The following is a 27,064-nucleotide window of genomic DNA, read 5'->3' as shown; positions in this document are numbered from 1 at the left end:
AGAACCTGATAATGGCTTTCAGCCATAAGTCTGAAAAGCCAATGACCACACAGAATCACTTCAAGGAAATCCAAGAGAAATGTACACAACAGAATAGGAGAAATTGGAGATCTGATGCTGGCCTGGTGGAGGAGGTAACACCTGTGCAGGGATTTTAAGGTAGACCTTGAAGCATAGGTCATGTCATCACACTAACAAACATACAGGGAGGCTCCCAAAATTTGTGGGTAAAGTATCCCAGGAGAGCTACACTTTCAAATCAAGGCATTGTTTCAGAGTGATGATATACAAAGTCTCCAGAGACAGAATAACTAGTGGGTTTGCAAGACCTTTTTGGAAAAAGGCTGTTCATATATTCACACATCCACACACAGAATGTGCCACACTGTTTGTATCTGGTATAAACAACCGCCTTGTCCTGGTGTCCCTACTGCTTTGCACAGTGACCCTTAGAGATGCAACACGCATTTTCGATAGATTTTATTGGTGTTCTGAATTAAAAAGTTAGTCTTATGTTCTTTTCTAGGCAATAAAAGGACTGCCTAATACCTTAAGCCACCAATTTTGTGCAGAAAGTAGCACAAGCTGAAATTTTCAGTTTTCCTTTCCCCGACTTAGAAACCCCAGTTAATTTAGCCAAGTACTCGGAAGAGCAATCCCTCCTTGAACTCTGGATTTGTGTGAGGGGCTATCTGGCAGGTAACTCCTGCCCCAAATAAAAATAATTCTAAAGACAAGTCAGCCTGGTCATCGGTTCCTTTAACTACTTGGTTCCCTCTTCGTCCCTGTTGAGTTTCCTTTACCAAGATGGCCGCCGTCGGGCTCTCTCCTCATTGGTCGGTTTTCCGCAGGTGGAGGCTCTAGCCCCGCCCGCCAGCTCGCGGCCCCGGGCGCTCGGTTCCCGGGAATGGAATTGTCAGACCAGCAGGAGTGGGCGGGACGGGACGGGGCGGGGGTCGGATGTGACGTTTCCGGAAGCTCCGACTGCCATCCGCGGGGACAGGTGGGGAAGGGTCCCGGGAATATGGTGGGGCCGGGGTGCTGAGCGTGGTCGGACCGTGAAGGGGAGCGGCCGCCGTGAGTGTGGGGCCTGCAGCCTTCTCCTCCCCCACGCCCCTTGCCTGACCTGCTGCGCGCGAAGACCCTTAGGGCTCCGGTCCCCAGCCAGGCCCAGTGCTTCCCCGCCCACCGCCCTCGAACGACCCGAAAACGGATGATTTTGCCCCGGCTTGGCAATTTGGGCTTGAGTGCCTTCAAGAAGGGAGCCTCAAGCAGGTGTCAGGAGGTCCCTCCCCACCGTATACGCCCCTCTGCTCATTCCTCCTACTTCCTTTCGCCGCCTCCTCAGTGCTTTACGCCACCTTCCCCTCTCATTCGCGGATGCTACATCTCCTCTTTGGAGTGTTGCTCAGCCCTGTAATACCGAGTACCGAGCTGGCGTCAGGAAGGGGTCCCATTCTCGATCCAAAAGATCCTCTCCCTAGAGGTACTGAGATGCAACAAACATCCTCTCCTTCCGTTAGCTTTAATGGGCTCTGCGCTGAGTTTGCTAATTAGGCGACTAGTGGAGGTTTTAGATTTGCTAGAAGCTTTCTGAGTCTCTAAAAAGGCTTTGTGGGAGATGGAATACCTCTGCCTCCCTCGTAGTCCCTACAGCTTTTGTACTATTAGTGAGGGTGTTTTAGAGAGGAAGCTTGGTGGAGCAAGTGTGACCTAGAGATAGAACTGGCCGAGAGAACACTATCTCTGAGGGAGGGCTTGAGGTGGAAACGGAGAAACAGTGGATAGACAAATGAAACTGAACAGTGAGGATTTCTGGGCACATCAGAATCCTGACTGAAGCTAAAACTCTGTTGGAAAGGAGTAAGGTATAAAATTGAAAAGACAAAATAGGGCCACAGGGCCTCGAATTGCAAAATGAATTCTACCGTAGCTTGTATATTCTACAGTGTGCTGGGTAGAGTGCGCTGAAATTCAATATGTATCAAATTCCCAGATTCTTTTTGGAGATGATGTAGAGTAATATCTGATTGGAAGTTGGAATCCCATTCCAATCGCAACAATATCTAGAAAGATTGTAGAATTATTGCAATTTGAGACCCAGGGTGGGAAAACCCCCAGGTTGTTTGTTGGTTTGTTTTTTGCATTCCAGGTTACCTTCATGCCCTTTTGTGATTCAAAGACTGCTTAGTCTTTGAAGATAGATTTGAGTAAATTGTTTTCAAGATCTAAATTCCTTGCCATGATATGAGGAATGATGTTGTAGATTGACTGGAACAGTGGTTTAGTGAGCGGAGTTAGGATTATGAGCGTTCATTCCCAGACCAGTTCCCCTAACAAACCTTGTGCTCAAAGATGAAAAAGTACACCACCGAAAAAATGTCAGTTACTCTCAGATGAAATAAAAGTGATCAAACTTGAAGTCGGTTAACAATCATAATGAAAATTCATTGAGTACATTCTGCCAGGTACTAGGTGGATGGAAGTGGGTAGCCAGGAGGAGACATAATGCAAAAAATGGAAGACACTGTCCTTGCTGTTATGATGCTGAGGGCAAGGCCACCTAATGACAGGGAATGATTAGCATGAAGACTGGAAATGAACCCCCTGTGGCCCAACATGGTTATACCACCTAATTATGGCATAGGGACTGTGTGGTTTTGAGTCTGCCAATCATGATATGGGCTTCCTTGAGGGTCTCAGCCTTCTTGTGGGAAGGAGACCTTATTTGATATGAACCACAGCGTATGGTATTTTTCTCTTAATTTATTAGTAAAGTAAAGGTTCATGGGATAAACATACTGTATGCTAGGCTGTCCTGGGATGATGGGGGCCATGGTGTTGATACTATCTGTTTTCTCCATTCTGTCTCAGAACTTCTTGGCCCTGATGTCTGACCATGGAGACGTAAGCCTCCCACCCGAAGACCGGGTGAGGGCTCTCTCCCAGATTGGTAGCGCAGTGGAGATAAATGAAGACATTCCACCCCGTCGATACTTCCGCTCTGGAGTCGAGATTATCCGAATGGCATCCATTTACTCAGAGGAAGGCAACATTGAACATGCCTTCATCCTCTATAACAAATATATCACGTAAGACACCTCCAGTTTCCTTTTTCTTTTCCGATGACTGATGCCTTACTTATCCTACTCTTGTGCTCATTTATTCTGCTCAGAATTGCTAAAACTACAGAACTTTACAGCATCATTAGCATTAATCATTTTTGCTGGCATCTCCTACGTATTGGCTGTCCTTGACATTCAAAGACATGAGTACTGAAAGTATTATTTTCATGACTCAGTAATTTCATGAGTAAGAGACCTAGCTCTTTGGCCTGTGCCCACATGGCCCAGCTGGTAGGTGAAAGAGTTGGTGGTTAAAGTACACATGTTTTGTATTGATGAATGTTTTTCCTGTCCTTTCTCTATTAAGGCATCCAGTCATAGGATTATTGTTGAGGTTCAGCAGAGGGAAAATTCCTCACCTCTACTTATTTTGTAGCAAATTAAGTGATTCAGAAAAAGTTTTTTCTTCTTAGCCTTTATCACAATCATGCAAATCATCAGATAAGTATTACCACCTACAGTTTGTGTGGCTCATCATAAGAACTTTCACCTTGAATTGCTTAGCATTTTAGGGTAGGCAGCATAAATAGATTTCAGTACAGTCAACAGGGAACAATGCCTATAACCCCAGTGACAATGCAGTGATGTGTAATTTAGGAAGGGAATGATGTTAAGGGGTTTTATTTGTAATTTCTAGGCTTGTTCTTTCATCATACTGGGACTTTTTAAAAACTAATCATAATTACGATGTATTTTTTGGCTCTTAATAGTTCATAGAGTGTTTCACCTGCATTATTTTGTTTGATCTTCGCAGTTCTGTGTGCATTGAGTTGGGTGTGTCATCCTCCTATTCTCCACATGAGGAAACCAGCTCAAGGTTTAGTGATATGCTTTGTTCCACAGTTTGGAGTGACAAAACCCAGATTTTCTAACTCTTAACTCAGGATTCGTTCTACAACATAGGTCCTACCTATTCTTTTTGTTTTCCTTTTGGTAATGTTCTATGAGTTGAAGGCAGTCTTGAGATAATAGTCTTGAGGCCCACTAACTATTTTTTGGTTATTTTTTATTATTGTTTTTTGAATGGGTAACACATACATATGGTACAGAATTCAGAAGGCACAAGAGGGTATAAATATTTGAAAACTAAGTCTCCCTACCACTCCTCTTTTCCCCTAAACTTTCATTCCCCTCCCCAGAGACATTCACTTTTATTAGTTTCTTATCTGTCCTCCCAGAGATGATATATGTATACCAATTATATCACATTTTTTGATCACATACTGCTCTAAAGCAGCGTTTCTCAACGTTGGCATCATTGACATTTTGGGCTGAATGATTCTTTGTTGTGGGGACTGTCCTGTGCATTGTAGGGTATTTAGCAGCATCCCTGGTCTCTTCCCACTAGATGCCGGTAACATCTCCTCCCCCCACAAGTTGTAACAACCAAAAATGTCTCCAGACTTTACCTAATAGTCTCTGAGAGGCAAAATTGCCCCAGTGGAGAACCAGTGCTCTAAAGAACAATAGGTGATAAGAGTGGACTACTTAGGATTCACATTATAATATTAGAGTGGAGAAAAGGAACTACTGTTGTCTTTTTTTTTCTTCCAAGTTTAGAAGTAGTGCCATTTCCTCAAAGATCTTGCAGTCCATCCATGTCATCATGCTCTGACATGTGGCCTCAATGTTGATAAAATGTCATAGAATTATAATTACATTCCTGCCTCTCTTTGCTGTTGTGAGGTTTTCATTCCTAGACACAATGGGCACAAAATTTATTTTCCCGAGAAGTTTCTTTGGCTACTGTCCCTCTCTTCATATACTCTGTTGCTGGTAGAAATAGTATCCTTGTATATTTCCAATAATCTTATAGATAGTTCTCCTGGAATGAGACCCAGGAGCACCATTCTTTTCGAGAATCATAGTTTAGAAAGTTCAGTAGATTCATGGAATCACTCTACCAAGTATTTTCTGAAGGGCTTTCTGGATCCTGTTGCCCCACATAGAAAGTGCTTTGAAGGCAAACATCATATTCATTCAACAAATATATATTCTGTGTACCTACTGTCTACTTGGCACTGCGTTAGGTCCTGGACCTAATTAAAATTGCCCCTGCCCTTATTGGAGTACCTTTCTAGTTACAGGAAAAGAAAATAAACAGCTAAGCAAATAAATATATAGTCACAAAATAAGGTAAATGCTATGAAAGCAACAGAGAGAGTGCTGTAACAGAATAATCAAGGGTATCTAATTAACTAGGGTAGTCAGAGTAAGGTCTGTCTGAGAAGGTAAGATTTAAACTGAGACTTGAAGGATGCCAAAGAGTTACTTATTCCAAAGCATGGGGCAGAACATTTAAAACAGACGTAACTGTGTGTTCAGAAGCTCTTAGGTAGGAAAGACCTTAGTGTGTTCTGAAGACTGAAAGAAGATCGTTGTGTTTGGAATGTAGCAAGTAAAGGGAGAGAATGACTCCAGATGCAGTTGGAGAGGCAGGCAGGGCCAAATCATGCAGGATCTTATAGGCCATGTTAAGGAGTTTGCATTTTATCTTGAGAGCAATAGAAAGCCATTGAAGCGTTTTAAGTGGGATTGTGACCCAATATTACTTATGTTTTAAAAATATAAGTTTTGGCTGCTGTGTGGTGAATGGTGGAAGGAGTGTTAAGAGAAGGCAGGGAGATTAGTTAGGATACTTATAGCTGTTTAGGATGGAGGCTGCTGGCTTTAAGGAGTATAATGGCCTGGAAAGAAGCAGATGGATTTGGCATTCTAGAGGCAGAGTCTGCGGGACTTACTGATAGTCTGGGAAAGAAGACAGTATTAAGGTTGACCTCGGCTTTCTGCCTTGAGCAACTTAGGATGTTGTACTCCATTTACTGAGATGGGGAGAATGGTGTCGAAAAGGGACTGGGTAGGGGTCAGGGGTTCAGGTCTGGCTTGTTTGACATGTTAGGATGTTAACTTGAGAGGCCTGTGAGATATACAAGTAGACGTGTGCAGCAGGAGGCTGGATGTACCAGTCTGAACTCAGAGGAGAGGTCTGGGTTGGAAATACAAATGCAGAAGTCCTCAGCATACAATGGTTCTGAAGCCGTGAGAACCGCTGAGACCTTCCAGCACAGAGGTTCTTAATCCAGGGTCCAGGAACCCACAGGGATCCATTGATAGAATTCGTGGTCCATGAACTTGGTTGGGAAAACTTTTCTTGTTTTTACCAACCTCTAACTGAAATTTAGCATTTCCTTCAATTTTGAATGTAGACCTCAAACCACGCTAGTATTAATAATAGTTGTAATTTTGTCACCAGTAGAAATCAGGGTATTTTCGTATCATACCACAATTGTTGCTGATATCTCAAAATAACATTTACACTTATCACTATGCACAATTTCAGTATAGTTATTAAACCCATGACTAGACCCTTTTTTAAAATGTATTAGCAATGCATTAATAAAGAAGCACATATCATAATTTTTTATATTTTGAAAACTATATTTCAGTAGAATTGGTTTCTTTTGTAATCCTTTTTGTTTTGTGTTATATCTTAAAAAATTATTCTGAGGAGGAGACTGTAGGCTACCTCAGATGCCAGGAGGATCCATGGCACATAAAAGGATCAAGAATCCTTGATAATGAGATTGCAGGATGAGAAAGGAAGGAGCCTGGCACTGAGTCCTGAGGTTGGTTAGTGCAGGGAGGGCCAGCAGAGGAGACTTTGAAGGAAGGTTCCAGAGGCAGGAGGAAATCCAGGAGAAAGTGATGCCATGGGAACCAAAAGAGGACAGTGTTTGCAGGAGAGTGGTCAGCTGGGTCAGCTGTGTGAGGATTTGGGTTTGGTTACATGGTGTCATTGGTGATTTTGATAAGCAATTTTACTAGAGGGATTAAAGAGACACTAGAATGGGTTGAAAGATGAATAGACAATAAGAAAGTGGACAGTGAATAGACTATCACCAAACTTTTTCTGGAATGGGCCACATAGTAGATATTTTTAGCTTTGCAGGCCATTTGAGTCTGTTACAACCTCTGCTTTGTAATGTGAAAGCAGCCATAGACAATACATGAAGGAATGGGTGTGGCTGTGTTTCAATGAAACTTTATTTAGAACAACACATAGTGAGCCAGATTTGACCCACTAGCTGTAGTTTGCCAAGACCTGGCATAGACAACTCTTTGTAGAAGTTTGGGTAGGAAGGAAAATGGAAAAATGAGGAAGCAATTGAAGGAGGACAAGGAGTGTGACAATGTGTGGTGTGTATTTCAAGATGGGAGATTCTAAAGCGTATTTTCTGCTCCTATAAAGGATCCTGTGGAGGAGAGGCTGATGGTATAGAGGGTTTAACTGTAGCAATAAACTCTTCAATAGGCAAAGGGGGTAGGATTAAGAGTACACAGATACTTAAGAAATGGATTTTTTTCTGTGAGTTGGTGTCTCTTTGAGTGACATGATTATCAGTGTTAACAGTGAGACTGATATGGGGAGTCTGTTCCTGTATATGGTTACACTTTTACGACCCTTTAATATGATAAACTAGGCGTGGAGGAGAGCTGAGTTTGAGGGGGGTGGGATGTAGCAGCTCATTTACTTAATTTGTTAGATTTAGGGTTTAATTTAGGACTTGGATTGGCTTTGCCTGAAGCAATGAATGTAGCTACCTTCATTTTTTCTGCAGATTTCTTCTAGACCCTAATTCTGATTCTATGAACTGACAAGCCCTGGGAGTTGCAAAAAAGTTCTCGGTCTGTTTTTCTAGCGCATTTTACTTGGTATCTTCTTGTTGGTAACAGTGGCTCCCTTTGGCAATTAGTACAACCAGGCCGAGAGGAGGGCGGAGGCAGGCACCTAGCTCACGACTCCTCTGCCTCCTCCACTACTAAGAGATTTTCTAGACCTTTTGTGGATACTTTAATTCAGGATTTTAAAAGGGCTGTTCCTTCTTTTCCCTGGAGCAGTGCAGGCATCTTAATGATCTCAAGCACATTTCCCCCTCGCTGGCTTTGCCTACTGCAGGAACGCTTTGCCTTTTGCAGACCCCAGTATAGAAGAAGGATCTTCAGCACATTAAATCAGTGCATATTTTCATGATGACCACAGACAATAATCCAGGCAGTGGATTCTTTCACAGCTTTTTATGGTCATTGACTGGGCTGCATAGAAGGGAGTTACAGAGGACTTAGGCAATTCCTGTCTGCTGGGTGAGCCTCCTGTAACACAAACCCACTTTCTGAACGTGGTCTGTCACCTGCATTGAAAATATTTACCACTGGGATTGGGGCTTATGCCGGAAGAGGGTTTTCATCTGTGATCATGCTTACTTTGCTGATTAACTTTTAAGATTGGAAGAGATGATATGAGAATCCTTGCTATATCCGTGTTAGAGAATTTCTGCTTGATTTTTTGGATTAGACATTTTTATACACAAAATTAATATTGGCTCATGATTAAAATAATTTTTCAAATCGTACAGCAATGGAGATATTAAAGTGAAGAGAAAAGTCCCAACCACCAGAGGTAACTATTGTTGTGTTTCCTGTGTGAACAAGAAAATGTTTATGCCCATGTAAGCACACAGGCTCACGTTTATCCTTTTTTCTTAAAGCATGAATGACATCATACAATATATCCTGTTCTACAACTCGCTTTCTTAACAGTCTGTCCATATCAGGACATACTGATCCATCTCATTCTGCCTTGGTGTCATTTTTTCTGTTTGGAATCATCTTATCCCAGATCTCTTCATAGCTTACTCTCTTCAGGTCCTTTCTCAAATGCCACCTTCTCAATGATGGCTTCCTTAGCTGCCCTATTTAAAATTTCAGCCCTTCCCCTGTCACTTCCTATTCCCCTTCCCTATTAATGACTTTTCCCTAGCACTGATAATCCACATACTTTTTGTTTTGTTCATTGTCTGTTTCCCTACTGTAAAGTACACTCCATGGTAAGGAGGAATTTGTGACTGTGTCGTTCACTGCCAAATCCCCAGCCTCTACAATAATGCTTGACCCCATAGTAGATGCTCAATAAATATTTGTTGACTGAATGAATGATTATGTTGTTTTTCACATTTGGGTACACTGTAATTTATTAAATGATCCCCTAATGATGGACATTTCAGTTTTCAGTTTTCCCTACTTATACGAACAATGCTGTATATGTATAGCATTATAGTCTTGTACATGTATCTTTGTACTATTGTGTAGGATAAATTCGTAGAGGTGGAATTGTGAGTTTAAAGGATATACTCATTTTAAATTTTCCATAGTTGTCTCCCACCCCACTCCCTCCCCTAAGAAAAAAGTTCTTATCAAGTGACAGTCAGTCCTGCTAAGAGTGTGTAAGAACACACATTTCCCTACACCCTTGCCTGTACTGCTGATAATCTACTTTTAAACCTTTGCCAGTCTGGTAGATGAAAATGGTATCTCCTCTTAATTTGAATTTCTTTCATTATATGTAAATTTGAGTACCATTTCATGTACTTATTCACCTTTCGTATTTACTTTTCTGCATATCTCTTTTTTTCTACTGTTATATTCGGTTGTTTTGCTTGTGTTTTTGCCAATGCATCATTTCCTCTCTCTAGGCTGCAACTGGATCTAACCCCAGAGAACAGTGTCCATCTGGGCCACAACTAGTCTCTGGCTAGAATGTTTCTGCCGCATGTGAACATCTTCATCTCTTACTCTTGCTCCCATTTTTTGGTTGTTTGTTTATTAGTAAAAACAATCATATAAGCACGTAGCAGATGTTGGCTCTGTGCTAGGCACCGTGCTTAGCACTTTGGGGTTTTTAAAATTTCTTTAAGCATCATAGCAGTCCTACCAGGTAGTACTAGTTTGTCTCCATGTATATATAATTGATATATATAAAGAAACTGAGGGATGGTGAGGTTAAGTAATTTGCCCGAGGTCACACAGCTGGTAAATGGCACAGCCAGGATTGGAGCCCAGGCAGGGTGGCTGCCGAGCCTTCCCTCCTACCACTGAGCTCTGCTGCCTCCGGTATGGGGCAGAGGTTATGTGACCCATCCTCTCTGCCCTTCTGCCCGTATGTCCCCATTCAGGAAATGGGCTACAGTTGCTAAAACAAGGGAAAGGTTTCTTGTACTGGTCTGAAAGTTTTTATCTTTACGTATAAACTAGATCCCATTGCGTGGTTTAAAGTCGAAATAATTTAGAAAGATTTATGGTGAAAAGTTTCACTCTCACTCTTATCTCATCCACCCTATTTCCCCTGCCCTCTACTTTTATTACTTTCTGTATATGCTTCCTATGTTCCTTTAGATACTTGTAGGCAAATAAATAGATACGTACACACATATATATAATTTTTCGCCTTTCTTATACCTAAGTTAGTGTACTGTATATACTTTTTTACACTTTGGTTTTCTCCCTCAGCTCATCCAGAGGCCTTAAGACCATTTATGCATCAGATGTGTATTGAGTGCCTCTTTCCACAGGGCACTGTGCTGGCTGTAGAGGAGTACAGAGAAGCAGGAGACACAGAAGTCTCTGGCCTCAGGGACTTTACACTCTATTCCTTCAGGTTGGGAGCTAAGTGAACGTAAGGTGTGGGGTTTCTATGACCTGGTACTTTCCTACCTGATTTGAGCTTCGAGGCAAAGCACGTTCAGCCTGCGGAAGGTAGTGAACATGTACCTTGGTCTGTAGGGCGAACACGAGAGAGTTGCTGAATTGTAAGTCTCTTGAATACAAGAACTATCTCCTATTTATCTTAATATCCTCTTCAGGACTTTATGGTTGAACAAGTGAATCTGTACTTGTTTTAAATATAAACTTCAAGGAAACTGTTTATATCTTTTTCTTGAACCCAAAGGGAAGATTTTTAGAATCATTTTGATTTTAGAATTCATTCCTGCCTGAGGGGACTCTTCAAATTGGATTGAAGTGAGTTTTCATGTGCCTAGTATTGTACTGAAGGAGGAGGGCTCATCTAGAGAGGGTCTGTGTGGGTAGGGGTCTTCTTCTTTTCCCTTACTGGGGCAAAAAGTGGAAAAGAGCCAGTCAATCCCAGCTACAGTAGTCTTTCAGGACTGTGGGCAAGCTACCCTCAATTTATTTGTTTTGGATCTCAACTTGTATTTATTGCAACTTAATTCTATGAACAGATTCCTTTTTCAGAACCCCTCCAAAGGTTCTGGACATTGCAGGAGCCATATGGAGGCAGTATGGTATAGTGGTTAAAAGAGTAGACGCTGGAACCGGCCTGCTGCCCTTGGGATTCTGAATCCACCACGCTGGGCTGTGACAAGTTACTGAACTTCTATTTGTTTTCACTGTACCCAAGTAGATATCATAAATGTTACAGGTCTGTGAATTGATTCACGTTATTTTTCCCACTGAGCTTTATAGCCAAGGACAAGAATTGAGAGAGAAAATCTAGCATCTTATGTTTCTCTAAGCACTTTTCATCAAAGATCATAGTGCATATTACACATATAACATGCACATATCACACACATGTAGTGCATTTACTATCTAAGCATCTTGGTGCTTAATATGATGTAAGGAATATTCTTCATATGAGGGAACATGAATCCCAAAGAAAAAAACCCTAAGTTAAAGGTCACCCAGGGCCAGGAGTAGTAATAGAACATGGGTTTTCTCTTAGCCTCCTTCCCTTGCCTGCCAAACTGTCCTCTGGAGAATGTTTTGTAACAGAGACCCCTTCCTTTGGAAGCCTGTCACTATTGCAGCAAGAAAAGAATCTCTTTGGAGGTATATTTTTGGGCACAGGATAGGCTTTGTTCCCATATTTTTGTTGTAGGAGTCTGCTGCTTGCTGCTGCACACTTGCTTTGGGAGGAGAGGGAAATGCTCTGTTCCTCTTTTACAGGGATGGGGATGGGTGCAGAGTACAGCCTGTCTGGGTGTGCCTGTTGCCCCTCCCCTGCGCATCTGGAAACCCGTCACGCAGTGGCTGCAGGATACAGTTCATTGCTTCAAAAGTCTTTCTGACATTTTCTTTGCATCATAATCGTTCTGGTCTGTTCCCTTAGGCTCTTCATTGAGAAACTACCAAAGCATCGAGATTACAAATCAGCTGTCATTCCTGAAAAGAGAGACACGGTAAAGGTGGGTCTTTACTTTCACCGTTGCCCATCTAAAAGCTTCAGAGTGGCACAGACTGCCTCCAAGGTAAAGCTAGTGGTGTCATCTGAGCATCAAATCCTGCAATAGGAGCTAAGGCCATTTCACCAGATCAGTTAGGAAGTAGCAGGGACGGGACAGTAGGGGGATTTTAAATTGTTTTTGGAAACATTTTTGCCATTTGCCAACTTGACTTAAGTCTTTTTACTTCTCTACTTAATTAGCTGGAAGTTAATTGTTCAGTTAATTGATCAGAGAATTGTTAATTCTCAGTTTTGTTGTTTTGTGTCTCAGAAATTAAAGGAGATTGCATTTCCCAAAGCAGAAGAGCTGAAGGCAGAGCTGTTAAAACGATATACCAAAGAATATACAGAATATAATGAAGAAAAGGTTAGTATATAACAGCAAAGAAAAAGAAAAGGAGATTGTTTTGGTTTCTTAGACTGTGCCCTGGCCTTGTAATATGATATTTCAGCAGATTCTGTGATTTTAATGTGATATTTTACTTTTTTTGGCAAAGGCCAGAAACTCAAAGAAGTAGAACATAAGTGTTTAGGCTGAGGATTGTACCAGAGATTTACTCTGCTTGTCCAAGAGGGTCACTTGAGGGATAGGAAATCCATTGCCTGTCTGCTGTATCCAGAGCAAGAACCTAAGAACATTGAAAATTCTCACTAAAACATAGGCTTTTATTTATTTATTTATTTTGAGGAAGATTAGCCCTGAGCTAACATCTGCTGCCAATCCTTCTCTTTTTGCTGAGGAAGACTGGCCCTGAGCTAACATCCGTGCCCATCTTCCTCTACTTTATATGTAGGACGCCTGCCACAGCATGACTTGACAAGTGGTGCCATGTCCGCACCCGGGATGTGAACTGGCGAACCCTGGGCCACTGAAGCAGAACATGCAAACTTAACTGCTGCACCACCAAGCTGGCGCCTAAAACATAGGTTTTTAGAGCAGAGAAGTTTGGGGGTTTGATTCACAGTGGATTCTGCCTGAAGCTGTTTATAATAATTGATTTTTTTCTCAAGCTATTTTCAAATGATTCTTGTTAGGAAGAGTCAGTTAAAGCACATGGAGGACCTCCCAAGGCACGTCCGTGGCCTGTGTCAGATGTGAATACACACTACAAGCACTTCCCCATTCGTTTGCAGCTGTCTGCTGAGCTCTATTCTGGACTCGTGTTGAAGATCAGCAGAGGGGTAGACAGCTATGAGGCATATATTTCTAAGGCACTGAGTGAGGGAAAACCTTAGTGAAGGAGGTTATTACTTGCTATTTCTTACAGTTTAAAACATCACTCTATATTAACCTGATCACCACAAAAAATTCAGAAGCTTCATTTTGGGTGACAATTTGATAGAGACCCCAAACATAGCAGGTATAAGTTTGGATTTGGTTCTATTTTACAGCTTTACTCAGGATACAGAATGTATACATGGCACAGAACATAAAACTGTACGTGATACAGATTATGAGGTGCAGATAATAAGTTGCACCGAGATTTTGGTAAAGAAGAAAATGCGTTGGTTAGAGTCACTGAGGAAGGGCACTGAGAGGACTGTGACTTCGTCCTTGAAGACTATGTATATCGTGGCGAGATTGAAAGGAGTGTGACTGCTCCATGGGTCTAGAGGTACTGAGAGAAGCATGAATGCTGTCCTTGGAAATCAGGCCAGAGCAGAAGGACATTTTGGGAAATCTCCCTGCTGAAAGGCCTGGTCCTCCTGCGGTGTGAAGTCGCCTGAGTATAAAGTGTTAGCCTCACTCCTATTCTTTCTTTGTAGAGGAAAGAAGCAGAAGAACTTGCCCGGAACGTGGCCATCCAGCAGGAGCTGGAGAAGGAAAGACAGAGGGTAGCGCAACAGAAGCAGCAACAGCTGGAGCAGGAACAGTTCCATGCCTTTGAGGAGATGATCCGGAACCAGGAGCTGGAAAAAGAGCGACTGAAAATTGTACAGGAGTTTGGGAAGGTGGACCCTGGCCCGGGCGGCCCACTGGTGCCTGGCTTGGAGAATCCCTCCCTAGATGTGTTCCCCACGGCCCCTGTTGCATCCACACAGCCTTTGGACTGTAATACAACTGTGAGGCCTGGCAGGCCACCCGTGGTGGACAGGTCCTTGAAACCTGGAGCGCTGAGCAACTCAGAAAGTAGTGAGTCCGTTTGTTCGTGTCCTCTTCCATCTCAGCTGCAGCCAAACAGAGTGTCACTCTGGAGGATCAGCCTAAGATTACCTCATGTTCCCACTCATTAGGCCCTGGCCACAGAAGCCATTTGGTCAGTATTGCCATACTGTGTCCTGTCACACCGGCTATATTATGAAAGTGGCCTTCACTTCAGCCATATAATTCACCTGAGGCCAGGTTGATTTTCTGAAGAGCTAATAATATCCTTGCAAGTCAGACCCTCAGCTTTTAAGAGTTATACAGACATTTGAAATGTTGGATGAATTAGAGACCACTGTTGGCCTGTATGTAAAGGGAATTTGAAAATTATTGTGCCACTTTGCAATTCAACAACCAACTATTTAAATATAAAAAAAGGCTACTGAATTGTGCTTGCCCTGATAGCATTCCTAATCCTGGAGGAGCTTACTCAAGATAGATATTGTGTATAGTTGGTGATGATTCAGTCTGACCATGAAAACTACTCTTTCCTCCTCTCACCAACAATGGGCTATCTGAGAAAATAACAGTAGCTGCAAAAGGAATGTACCTTGATCATTAGAATAGATTTTTGGGGTAGGAATCAGCTTCGAAGTTGTCATTTAAGGAAGTCAGCTTTGCAGAAGGTCCACTTAAAGGAACAGGAATGGGCAAGGGGGCTGGACTCTGAAGCCGGGCCTTCAGGGTTTCTCCCCATTTACTCGGCACGCTTGTCTCTCCCTACTGTTTCTTCATACATATTCTGTGCTCTGGTCAGACTGGACTCTCGTGTTCCCAGAACAGTCCCTGGATTCTCTTACCCAAAGAGGTTTGTTAACGTTTGTCCTGAACCTAAAATCTCCATTCTCTGTTTCTGCCTTCCCTGCTTTTCTTGAATTTTTCGGTCAGATTGATTCTGTTCTCCTGAAAACTCCCAGAGCTCTTAATATCTGTAATGCAGCAGAGATCACTTACCTGACAGTGTAGCCATTTGTCAATAACTAAATTTTAACTTCTTGCAGATTAGGGCTTGAGTTTTATTCACATTTGTGTTCCCTGTGGGCTGAGCACAGTGTCTGCTTGGGGTGCACTTGGTAAGTGATTATTGAACTGGAAGGAAAGGGCTGTGTCAAACCTTAATTCAGAATCCTCAGACACCATCATCAGACTTCCGTGTGACCACATGGCTCCTGGCCTGATGTCGTTACCTCTCCAGGAATTCAGATCTTGCTGTTGAATATGCAGAAGCAGAACATCCTTTTTCAGTTTTTTTTGTTTTTAATGAAAACAGGACTGTGAAAGACACCCCCTAACTTCAGCCTACTGGCTCTCTCTCAGGGTTTCTCCATGGTGTTCAGGGACAGGGTCCCTTCGTGGCATTCTGAAGTAGGCTGACAAGCTGCTTTGTTCGTTCATGCCTGTTTTTGAGCACCAGAATATGTTTTTTGTTGTTTCGTTTTGGCATTTTAACTTTCTTCTAAATTAAAGTGTTCAGAAGTAAATAGTTACCCAAATTAGTTTCTGTTTCTAGAATATATCCTGGTGTATTTTGTTGAAAGTCATACTCTCTCATGTTCTTATCTGACATAAAAGAGGTTTAAAATAAAAATGAAAGTTCAGTTGAATGGGGGAGGTTATTGTTAAATCCTTTGTATTAGAGTGTGACAGAATCCCTGAATAGCTCAGAAACTTCTTTTAAGTAGTAGTTTACCCTTGTCTTAACTTGAATGATTAAAGCTGCCTGTCTTTTCTTAAAATAATGTACTCCCAATGGCCATGCCCAGAGATTGGAGAAGAGACTTTACAACCCTTTTTCTTCTTCCATTAGCATGAGATCCCCACTTTCTGCCTACAGTTGGGGAGACCGCAATGATTTGGCATTGCTCTCCCAGGGCTGCCACCTCGGAGATCTGCTTGGGGAGGCTCTGCCCCGTGGCCTCACGCTTTCCCTTTTTCTCCATTACAGCTCCTACAATTGATGGGCTGCGCCATGTGGTGGTGCCCGGGAGGCTCTGCCCACAGTTTCTGCAGTTAGCCAGTGCCAACACTGCCCGGGGAGTAGAGACATGTGGAATTCTCTGTGGAAAACTGGTAAAGAAAAAAACGCTTTCCTGAGCTGAGACCATTTCTTCCCCCTTGGCCTCCTGTGAATCTCAGAGAAGATATCCAGGGTCAGTTACTCTTTGTGCTGATCCCTCTGCCAAAGGAACTATGGATAGCACAGTGTCACTTTGAATTTGGTGACCCTGTATTTGATTGATTTTCAAAGTCCCTTAAATTAAACTGACTATTTTAATGCTAGTAGTAAGAAATACCTAATTCTACCTGAATACCAATTTTTGAGCACCTGCTTTATGGTGAGACCTAGGAATATGAAACAAGTAAGGCACATAGCATGTGTCCACAAAAAGTACCCAAGCACTTTGGAGTGGTGGGAGATATGCACCAAAAGATAAGTAGCAGGCTGAATGGTATGTACAATAAGAGCACAGGGAATCTTGAGGAAGGAAAGATCATTGAATGAGGCGCTTAAAGAACCCATTACTAACTGCTGAATGAATAAGTGACTAAAGTGGAATAGACTTAAGCTGAGCCTTAAAGGATGAGAAGGACTTAGGGAAACAGTAGAAGAGAAACTACTTTAGACATGAACAAAGCAAGAGAAGTGGTACTATACCCGGAGCTTCTCAAGAATCAGGAGTAGACCCGTTTGGCTGCAGCAAGAAATTCTCCCAGGGCTGTGGGCATCTGTGGCTTTGCAGAGTGCCCTAAACAATGTGCACAAGCAGCCAAGGTTGTGAACCACTGAGGTGAGGGAGTCAGGGAGCATGAAGAAGACTCGTGCCGGAGTGGGAAGCGCCTTCACTTGTATCGATGTCTAACTTTCCACTGCTGTGGTAGAGTGGGGTTACATAAGTGCCAGGGAATTGTGACGAGCTGTTTTCTCCTTTGACAGATGAGGAACGAGTTTACCATTACCCACGTTCTCATCCCTAAGCAAAGTGCCGGGTCTGATTATTGCAACACCGAGAACGAAGAAGAGCTTTTCCTCATACAGGATCAGCAGGGTCTCATCACACTGGGCTGGATTCACGTAAGCAATTCCGAGCTCTCTGAGGGTTAGTCTCTTCTTCTCTCATGGTGTTATGAACACACAGCTTGTTTCTTTCTTCGAGCAAAGTGAATTGTATCCAGACTATTTCTGTTGGATGCAGACTTGACTTCCATAGCAAACTTGACTGCTTGCACTCCAGTATTGATTTCTGGGAACTATGTAGGGCTAATTTTTTTAACTTTTAAAATTTTTTTAATAAAAATGAACCCATTTCCGTAAAGTCCCAATTGCCCTGTGAGTGTGAATGGTGATAGGATGCTTCCCTCATGTATATGGACATTGACTAGAGGCTATGCCTCCTTCATACAAATGATCTTCCTAAAAGGTATATAAATCAAAATATTTTAAATGAGCCAAGGAAGTTAATTCAGATGCTTACGTTTGATCTTTCTTAAAGCAGCATATACCTTTATGTAAACCAGAAGGGCCGCCGATATAGGTGATTTTCAAGTGTCTGCATATCTTATGCAGTCTTCTGGTAATGTTTAGGTAAAATATAATTCCATCCCTAAAGATTATTTCTTAATTTTTCTTTCTATTCCTTTTTAACCCCTCACTCTCACAGACCAAGCTGCTTTTCATGTTGTGTGACAGGGTTACATAGAAACAAGTTGGCTCATTTCTGGATTGGGGAAGGTTACACATACTTGGATGTTAGAATTTGGGAAATCCTGGCCCATGAGACAGTCCTGTGTGCCTCTGTCCTTTCTTCAGCTCAATAACACGAATATTTGCCTCTTAGTGTGTATGCCCCATTATGGTGTATGGGGGATAGAAAACTTGTTCCTTATCTGCCAGGGGGTACAGATTTGAGTAAGATACGATTTTAGTCTTATAAAGGAGATTAGACAAATAGACAAGTAATACCTCTTCCCATGAGGCAGAACGTGCCATGTGCTTCAGGAGGCGCAAACAGAGCACTATGGGAATCAGAGAAGGGAAGGGTCACCCCCCTCCTCCCTGGTATTGATTTTACTAGAATGTCGACAAGAGGAGCCAAGGGAGAGTTCCGTGTGGAATGGACAGCATTGGAATCGGCAGGCTGTGTCCCCGGAGCATGGAGTGGTCTAGTTTGCTGGAGTTCATGGTTCACGTCAGGGACAGTAGTAGCTAAGCTTTAATGTGATACATTGGAGCAGTGCTCAAGGGGGTCCTGGGTGGACAAGCAGGATAATTCTGCTTTTTAGTAAGTGCAGAACTCCTAAAGTTTTTGAGTAGAGCAATGGTATGATCAAGGCCATACTTTAGAAAATTTAACATAAAAGCAGTTTTGAGGTAGGCTGAGGCAGGGAGATGACTTAAGAGGTTAGCGTGCTGAGAAAGTCTAATAATAGTGAGAGCTGGGGTGATGGCAGTCTGTTTGGGAAGGAGGACATGAATGTACAATTTCAGAGGATGTGGGGAATGAGTAAGAGAGGATGATGACTAAAAGTCAGTGATGACTTGGAGATTTGGGGCCTGACTCACAGGAGTGGCAAAGATCATCTCTTAAGCAGACACAGGGGCTCCAGGAGGAGAACTCACCTTGGAAATGGGGCAAAGGATGTGTTCAGTTCTGAGCATGTTGAATTTAAGGTACTGGGGAGACATTCAATCGGCGGGAGTGGTTCTCAGGCATTGGAAATGTGGCTGGAACTTGGGAGCAAGGTCAAGGCAGGAAAGAGATCTGGGAGTCCTCTGCATAGAACTGACCTTGGAAGCCTTGGAACTGGAGGGGAGTGGAGAGCCAGAGGAGATTCATTGGCAGCTTGGGGCCAGGCTACCTAGGGGAGCATGGGGAGTAGTCAGTAATGACGCAGAGCTCTAAGAGAAAGGTGACAGTAGTGGTAAGGGACAAAAGCCAAAGAAGGAGGAACGTTTTAAGAAGAAACTTCAGGATGTTAACCATATCACGTGCTGCAGAGAGCTCCAGAATGATGATGACTTGGATGAGCCTGTTGGATTTGGTGAGGTCATTGACGACCTCAATTTAGTGGGTTTTAGGCAGTGGTGGGAATAGATTATAAGGGTTTAAGAGGTAATGGGGACTGAGGTTGTGGTGATAATGAAATGGACACTAATTTTCTGAAGAGCTTAGCTCTAGAGGAAAGGAAAGAGATGGGATGATGGCTTAAGGAGTAGCTGGGTTGAGAGAAAGTTTGCTTGATTTGTGGTTCAGTGTGAAAGCCTTGAACATGTGTTTTGTTTTGATTGTGTTTTTTTGAAACCTTTATATTTGAAATACAACATGAAAAAGTACATAAACTAAATGTATGCTTCAGTGAGTCATTAAGCAGACATCTAAGTACATACAATACCTAGGCCAAGAAATAGAACATTGCCACAAGCACACCCCCACCCCCATGCTTCTGCCCAGTCACACTTCCTCCCCAAGACAGGTAATCCCTCTCCTGATGTTTCTGGAAATCCTTTGCTTTCTTTATGGTTTTACCATCTAAATGTGTATCCCTAAACTCGACAGCTCAGTGTTGCCTGGTTTGGAACTTCATATACATGAAATTATATAATGTGTATTCTTCTGTATCTGGCTTCTTTTACCCAACATTTTTAAGGTTTATGTACGTTCTTGCATGTAGTTGTCTGAACACGTTTTTATGCCCGGTGAGCCAGTGGAGCAGATATAAAAGGGCAGGAGAGACAAGGTAATGTGGAGATAGCAAGGTATTAAATCAAAAAACACCAAAAGGGGGTTCATCTTCATGTCGGGGAGAAGGCACTGATTCCTCTGAGACAGAGTTGAAGAGAGAGAGAAAGCCACAGAGAGACTTTGGAGGTTGTATTTGGAGGAACTGAGGGAATCATTTTAGGCGATCCTGATTTCAGCAAGGTTGGAGTCTGGAACTGGAAGAGATGGGGGAAAGTTAATAATTACCGTCTAGACTTCAGGTAGAAGTTAGCTGCAAATGAATAAAAGAATTTCTAACATCAGTGAGTGCCCAACCAGGAACAAATTAAGAGCCTAAAGTGATAGTATTCCAACTTTTTTTCTCATGATATTTCTGTACCACTCCTTCCTAACTTGGGATTAAAAACAAACAGAAAGTAGACCCTAAAGTTTGCTCAGATCTTAAAATTGGCAAGAGGAGAATGCAAAAGATCAATTCTTCCTTCTGTACCTCGCCAGCTGTAAGCAGGTTCTCTGGTCAAAAGCTTTGTGTGGTCATGTATCGCTCACCAACTATCGTGTAACCCCAACTCAGTATGCAGGGCCCTCCTTCACCTTGTCTCGGCCCTGCCTTAGGTCTCATTGCTCTCCCTTGGCTGCTCTGCCCCCATCCACGCACCCAGGCTGCCCTCGGCATTCGCTCTCCTTGCTCATTTCTGCTCCTTTGGTGCATTGTTTTCTCTTCATGAAAATGCCTTCCTCTCCCTAGCATGGTGGACACCGTGGCCATAACTGTTTTTTCAAGAAACTCAACGCTGAAGGGAAGGAGAGAGACAAGGCACAGTAGTTACGGGGGAGCAAAGGCTCAAGGCAAGGTTTCTTGATTCAGTTTAACAATCATTTCTTGAGCCCCTGTCTCTGCATTGTCTTTCTATCTAACCCAACTTTAGAGCAGAGGTCTAGATCGGCTTTTGTAGGCCTCGTTTGTTCCCAGTGAGAACTCCTGGCTCTGACCGTGGGGTGAAAGGTGTTGGCACAGGCCATTTGTCCCTAGCAGTCCTATTATCATCCTGTAGATCATATTATTATCAGGTAGAAACTGATTTTCCCTTGCTGTCACCAGAGTTCTTACCTGCCCATGAGGACCGGTGTGTGGATTTGCTGTCAGCACTCAGCTGACATGTCCCTGTCCTGCAGACCTCTTCCACAGGGAGCTGGTCACAGCATTCTATGGAGGTGGTGCTTCTCAGACGAGGCTGCACATAAGAATCATTTAATGTAATTTTTTTTTTTGCTGAAGAAGATTACCGCTGAGCTAACATCTGTGCCAATATTCCTCTGTTTTATATGTGGGTCGCCACTGCAGCGTGACTGACAAGTGGTATAGGTCCACACCCAAGATCTGAACCCATGAACCTGAGCCACTGAAGCACAGCATGCCAAACTTAACCACTGTGCCACGAGGGCAGCCCCTAATGAGCTTTTTCTGAAGAAAAAAGTTTCCTCTCAGGTTGGATCTTTCCAGGGGTGGGGCACAGGAGTCTGTGCTTTTGACAAGCTCCTCAGGAGCTGCACTTTTGCACAACAGGTTTGAAAACACTGGTCAAGTACGCTTATTTATTTTTTGTGCTTTTCTGTCATTGAAGGTTGGTGGTCTTTTTGAGTCATATTGGGTCCTTCTTTTTGCATTCTTGTTATCTAAGATCACACACCCTCTAAGACGAACATACATCATTATATTGGTGTTCTTTTGTGTACAGAGAATGTGCTCAATAAAACATTAAATGATTAAAAACAAATGAGAATAACTGAATGCACGTTAGATGATGCTTTAACTAATTACCCTCCAATTTCGATATCTTGGTTCTTTTCCCAAATAAGACAGGGTCCTTTGCATGACTTGACTACGCTGGAATCCCAGTCGCCCCTGCCTCTTGTGCCTTGGATGACATGCTTTGACCACAGGACAGCTTTTGCCATTTTTGCCTCTAGAGCCCCAGGCTCATGTTTGACCCTGTAAGACCTCTGTCAGGAAGAAGTCAGTTATCTAACTGTGGTTTGTTAAGCCCTTGACATCTGCCATCTTGAAGTATGGGGCAGCATGTACCCTCTATTCCAGAATGGAGTGACTCTCTGTTGTATGGAGAGAGCTTGTGAGGAGCCAAATAAATCTTGACGGTCAATGGAAATTCTGAGTATCTTCACATACTCGTGTTAAACTATACTTGTTTTCAGTGCTGGACAGGAAGTTCATCACTTATTATGAACTTCGAGCATATCCCTCATGCTGCAAATGCCTTTGTACTTGGGAAGGAAGTTGTGGTCAGCTGTTGAGAACTGTTTGGCTCTGCCTTCCTCCATGGGCCAGGCTTGGCTGTGTGTTCTCACTGAGGGGGTCTCTGACTTTTTTTCTCTTAGACTCATCCCACACAGACCGCCTTCCTCTCCAGTGTCGACCTGCACACTCACTGCTCCTACCAGATGATGTTGCCAGAGTCAATAGCCATTGTTTGCTCCCCCAAGTTCCAGGAGTAAGTACTTAGGACGTGGTTCAGGTATTATGAGAAGATAATGGGGGAAAAGCCTCTGAGGAAAAGACCTTGTTCTCTATAAAATATATAGATTGTAGCATTAATTGGCTGTTCTAAAAGGCTTCCTTATAAGCCCCATATCCTGATAAACCTACGATGCTTGTTTAAAAATATAGCCAAGCAATGATATAGGTGCTTTTCTAAGAAAAGGACATGAGAAATTTGAAGTATTTGACTTGAAGCAGCAGGAATTTCAAGAGATTGATGTCAGAATCTCAAAATCAAACAGATTATAATTTCTTTTTCATTCTAAATGCTGTTATTTGCTGTGAATTCTCCCAACAAAACTAGTGTGATGTCAGTGATGAGTCATTCTCTAACTCTGATTCATTTGCTGGAGAAGAGACCTATGAGCCAGCATACTTTTTTTTTTTTTTTGGTGGGGGGAGGAAGATTGCCCCTGAGCTAACATCTGTTGCCAATCTTCCCCTTTTTGGTGAGGAAGATTGTCCCTGAGCTAACATCTGTGCCCATCTTCCTCTACTTTATATGTGGGATGCCTACCACAGCAAGGCTTAATAAGTGGTGCATAGGTCTACGCCCGGGATCCAAACCACTGGGCCGCTGAAGTGGAGTGTGTGAACTTAAGCACTATGCCACCAGGCTGGCCCCATGAGCCAGCATGCTTTTGAAGCTGTCTCAAACTGGGCCCTGCCCTGCCGTGTGTGTGTGTGCTGTGCGTGCGTGTGTCTGTTAGGGATTTGGGGGACATTTTTTCTTGATTCTAGGCCTGCTTTTTTTAATTTCAGAACTGGATTCTTTAAACTCACTGACCATGGACTAGAAGAGATTTCTTCCTGTCGCCAGAAAGGATTCCATCCGCACAGCAAGGATCCGCCTCTGTTCTGTGTATGTATCTGTGTGGAAGAAATCAGGGCTATGCTTCAAGCAGGATGGGCAGTCAGAGCTAAGGAGATGCACTGTCCTTTCTGGCCCACATAGAAAATCAGCCTTGCCATTTATATTTCCAAACCTTCCTAATAAGGACATATATGGGAAGCAGGGTGGGATAGGAGGGAAGCTGAGTCTTAGCGCTGCCGCTCAGTGACTGTGTACCTTTCATCAAGCTCCTTAACCTTCCTGGGCCTTAGGTTTCTCATCTATAAATGGGGATGATAGTAATTAGAATATCCACTTTACAGGGCTATTGAGAGGATTAGATGAAGTAATGTACAGAAAGTACCTAGTGCAGTAGCTGGCTTACTAAATGTTAGGTTTTTTTCTTCATCAACATAAGTTGCTAAGCCTGTACTTCAATAAGAGATTTGAATTCAAAGAGAAAAAGCCACTTAAGACAGGTAAAGTATACTTGATTATGGAACTTTGCTTAAATAATACGAATTTTTATTACCTTCTTAAGAAGTTTTTTCCCCTAAGTTGTATTCTGTGAATTAAAAGTTTCAGTTGCTGATAAGATCAGTGTGTTTCAGTTTGCCCCTCAAATCTAATGTGATAGTGTTGCTTTACTCCATGCTGACCATGGAGTATTAGTATTTCTTTAGATTCAGTGAAAAGTGACCAGTATTGAAAAGGGACCCAGAACCTTGTCACATAATAGGAACTGGGTTTGTTTAGAAGAGAAACCCCAGGGAGGATCTGAGAACTGACTTGAAGTGTTAGAAGAATTGTTGTATGAAAAGGTATCAAGTGTATTTCATAGGGCTCCCAGAACTAAAACTAAGACCTCATGGGATGATAGTTTTCAGCTGAGTATGAGAAGGAACTTTCTGACAGATCTGTTCAGAAATAGGTTCGTCTGCCTTGGAATCTAATAAATGTCTAGGTACCAGGATGTTGAAACAGAGGCTGCACCAGCCCCCTAAAATGTCCAGGTTTTCAGTTATAAAGACCTCTTTTGCATGTTGGAAGTGAGCATTCCCCATGTGAGAGGAAGGGTACTTTATTATCTGATTGACATAACGACCCAAAAAACTGCAATGAATTTAGCAATTCTTTTAAATAAATGTATGTTTTATGAATGACTCTAGAATATACATACCTTGTGTGGATGTAGGTATATGGGCCTACGTTGATTCAGTCTACGGGTAGGGCTTGGTGGAAGTAATGATTCCAAGACCCCTTACTAAAGTTATCATTTATTTAAGTAGCAGACTGGCTTTGAGAGTGAGAACCATTAGCTAGAATGAGCGTTTTAAGTAAGGAGTTCTAAAAAATGACTTTTCCAGATTTTCCAGGACTTTCCCTTTCTTTTTTTTTTCCCTACTGCAGAGCTGCAACCACGTGACTGTTGTGGACAGAGCAGTGACCATCACAGACCTTCGATAAGAGTTTGACTCACGCACCTCCCAAGAACTATAAAACCATATCAGTGTACTGTGGCCCCTAAATTTAAACTTTCCCGAAAGCTCTGGAAGCTTTTTTAGACAGAAGGGAAAGTGAGTATCACCTAGGGGAGAACTGATTTTCTACTTCTGGTTTGAAAAGAAATCGTTGACTTTAACTTTTAGGCAAGTCTGGAAAACAGCACGATAATGCTAAAGCAACTTTTCAGACTGCCTGTAACTAAAACATTAAGTTGGAAGGATGGTATAATGAACACTCATTTACCCTTCATTCTAGATTCACCAATTGTTAACATTTTTCCTCTCAGCTATCCTCCTAATTTCTCTGCCAACTTGTTTCTTGTTTACTTTTGGACTAATTAAGGGCATCTATGCAGAAATTTGGAAGCCATTTAGAAAATCTTTGGGTTTTCCTGTGGTTTGTGGCAATATTAATGAAGCTTATCACGAGGGTGAGGGACAGCTGACCAGATGGTGAGGCTTGAACACCCTAAAGAATGATTTTATCAGGAATTATTGTTATTTAACAGATATTTCACGATATTTTTTCCTCTACAATAAAATAACAATTAACTTATTTTTTTGTGCTCTAGAGTGATGTGTTTGATCAAGCATTGTCTAAACAGGTTAGCCAAAAGGGCTAGTGGTTTTGGGAAAGGTGAGGGGAAATGGAATTTGAGATGTACTGACATCGAAGGGCTGTCCCAGTTCACTTTTAATGGTTCGGTGTTTTTTCTCTGCCTGTTGCCGCCTTCCAGGGCTGTGAAGTCATCTGTTCTTTTGGTGCTGTCTCAAGTGGGTCATCCCATTCACTTCCACCTTATGCCCTAAAAACTCTCAGCTTAGGATAATAGAGCCTTTATTTGGGGTACCAGGTAAAACTCCGAATAAATGATTACATTACCTAGCCACCCCAACCTCCCAATTTTATTGTATTGACTATTCTTTTCTGACTTAGGCAACATCTAAGAAGGTGTTTGAAGCTGAAATTGATTCTGTATTTTTCTTTCTATGAGTTGGGCCTGGTGTTCTAAGGTGGCCTAGAAAGAATGATATTGTTTGTGACCCCACAGGTGAGGGCAGGAGAGTATATACCTTGCACAGGAGAAGAATGATTTCTTTTTATATCAATATTCTGTGGGGAAAAGAGTTTGCAATCGTATGAAGATTTGCTTTATTTTATAATTTTGTGGCCTGAATATCTTCAGTCTTTATCACTTAGGTTAGTGGTCCATAAACTTTTCCGCTAAAACGGCCAAGTCTCTATATTCTTATTCTTCTCTTGGGTTCTTAACTCCAAAGATATTGGAAATTCTTTCTCCTGCAGTTTTGGTGTAGGTGGGAATGTGCAAGTGGGTCTGGGCAAAGGGAAGAGCAGCTTTCCTCTGTCGACTTAAAAAAGCAAATTTGCCTGTTATTTTATCCTGAAAATGACTTTATTCGGGAATAGCCAAATGAATTGCAATTCAGGATGTGCATGCTATGGCACAGCACAGGCAAATCCAGCAAAGAAGGGGAGCTGCCTTATAGAGAAAAAGGGGGAGTGGAGAGGGGCTGTTCTACAGGAAAGTCCACTGGGGGAAAGTAACATTGGAGGTGGCAACAGCTTCTCATTGGCTGAGCTGCAGCATTTCTCATTGGCTGCGCTGTTGCCAGGTGGGGAGAGAAATCTTCCTTCAGTGGTAAAGTAGTTTTATTCCTGTACAAGATCTAAGTGTCATCTGGTCTCTTTCTGTTTGGTGTAATTGACGATTTATAGTAGGGCATGAAAGCTCACCCTGCAGGCCTTCCCAACTCCAATTTAGTTAAAGTTTCTTTTATTAATTTCCGTACCTGTCACTGCCGTCCCTTCCCTACTGTGGCCGCAGAGGCAGCCTAGACTGTTCCACCTTGCCCTGACAGTGTTGCCAGTCCTGTGCTTTCCAGGAAATTCATCTCTCTTTCCGTTCTAGGGCACTGCTTCATTTAGGGCTTTATTACCCCTTGCTTGGACTATTCCAATAGGCTTTTATGGGTCTGGGCTTTTTTTAAGTATTTCTTGACTCCAATCTGTTCTGCTCAGTACACTCGGGGAGAACTTCCCACATTACAGCCATCCTCATGTTTCCTCTCTTGCTCGAA

At 42.6% G+C, this 27,064-nt stretch overlaps 1 protein-coding gene across 7 annotated transcripts; it reads left to right on the top strand.

Annotated features, from left to right (window-relative positions):
- Window positions 1–888: 888 nt before the first annotated feature.
- STAMBP (STAM binding protein) lies at window positions 889–25,520 on the top strand. 7 transcript variants are annotated; one of them, XM_008533667.2, is made up of 10 exons: window positions 889–1,003; window positions 2,875–3,092; window positions 12,091–12,166; window positions 12,476–12,571; window positions 13,972–14,338; window positions 16,296–16,420; window positions 17,286–17,423; window positions 22,468–22,580; window positions 23,390–23,489; window positions 24,870–25,520. In XM_008533667.2, the coding sequence occupies exons 1-10, from the start codon at window positions 908–910 to the stop codon at window positions 24,924–24,926; spliced, it is 1,386 nt and encodes a 461-aa protein (XP_008531889.1). In that variant the 5' UTR covers window positions 889–907; the 3' UTR covers window positions 24,927–25,520. The 7 variants fall into 7 exon arrangements, with proteins under 7 accessions (XP_008531889.1, XP_008531890.2, XP_070428468.1 ...); XM_070572367.1 differs by having other exon boundaries at window positions 983–1,077; XM_070572368.1 differs by having other exon boundaries at window positions 983–1,275.
- The last annotated feature ends 1,544 nt before the right edge of the window (window positions 25,521–27,064 follow it).

Source organism: Equus przewalskii, chromosome 14 (genome assembly GCF_037783145.1).
Source record: "Equus przewalskii isolate Varuska chromosome 14, EquPr2, whole genome shotgun sequence".
In the NCBI taxonomy this organism is placed as follows: domain Eukaryota; kingdom Metazoa; phylum Chordata; class Mammalia; order Perissodactyla; family Equidae; genus Equus; species Equus przewalskii.
The sequence above is the reverse complement of the archived record's forward strand: the minus strand, read 5'-3'. Positions and strand labels throughout refer to the sequence as shown.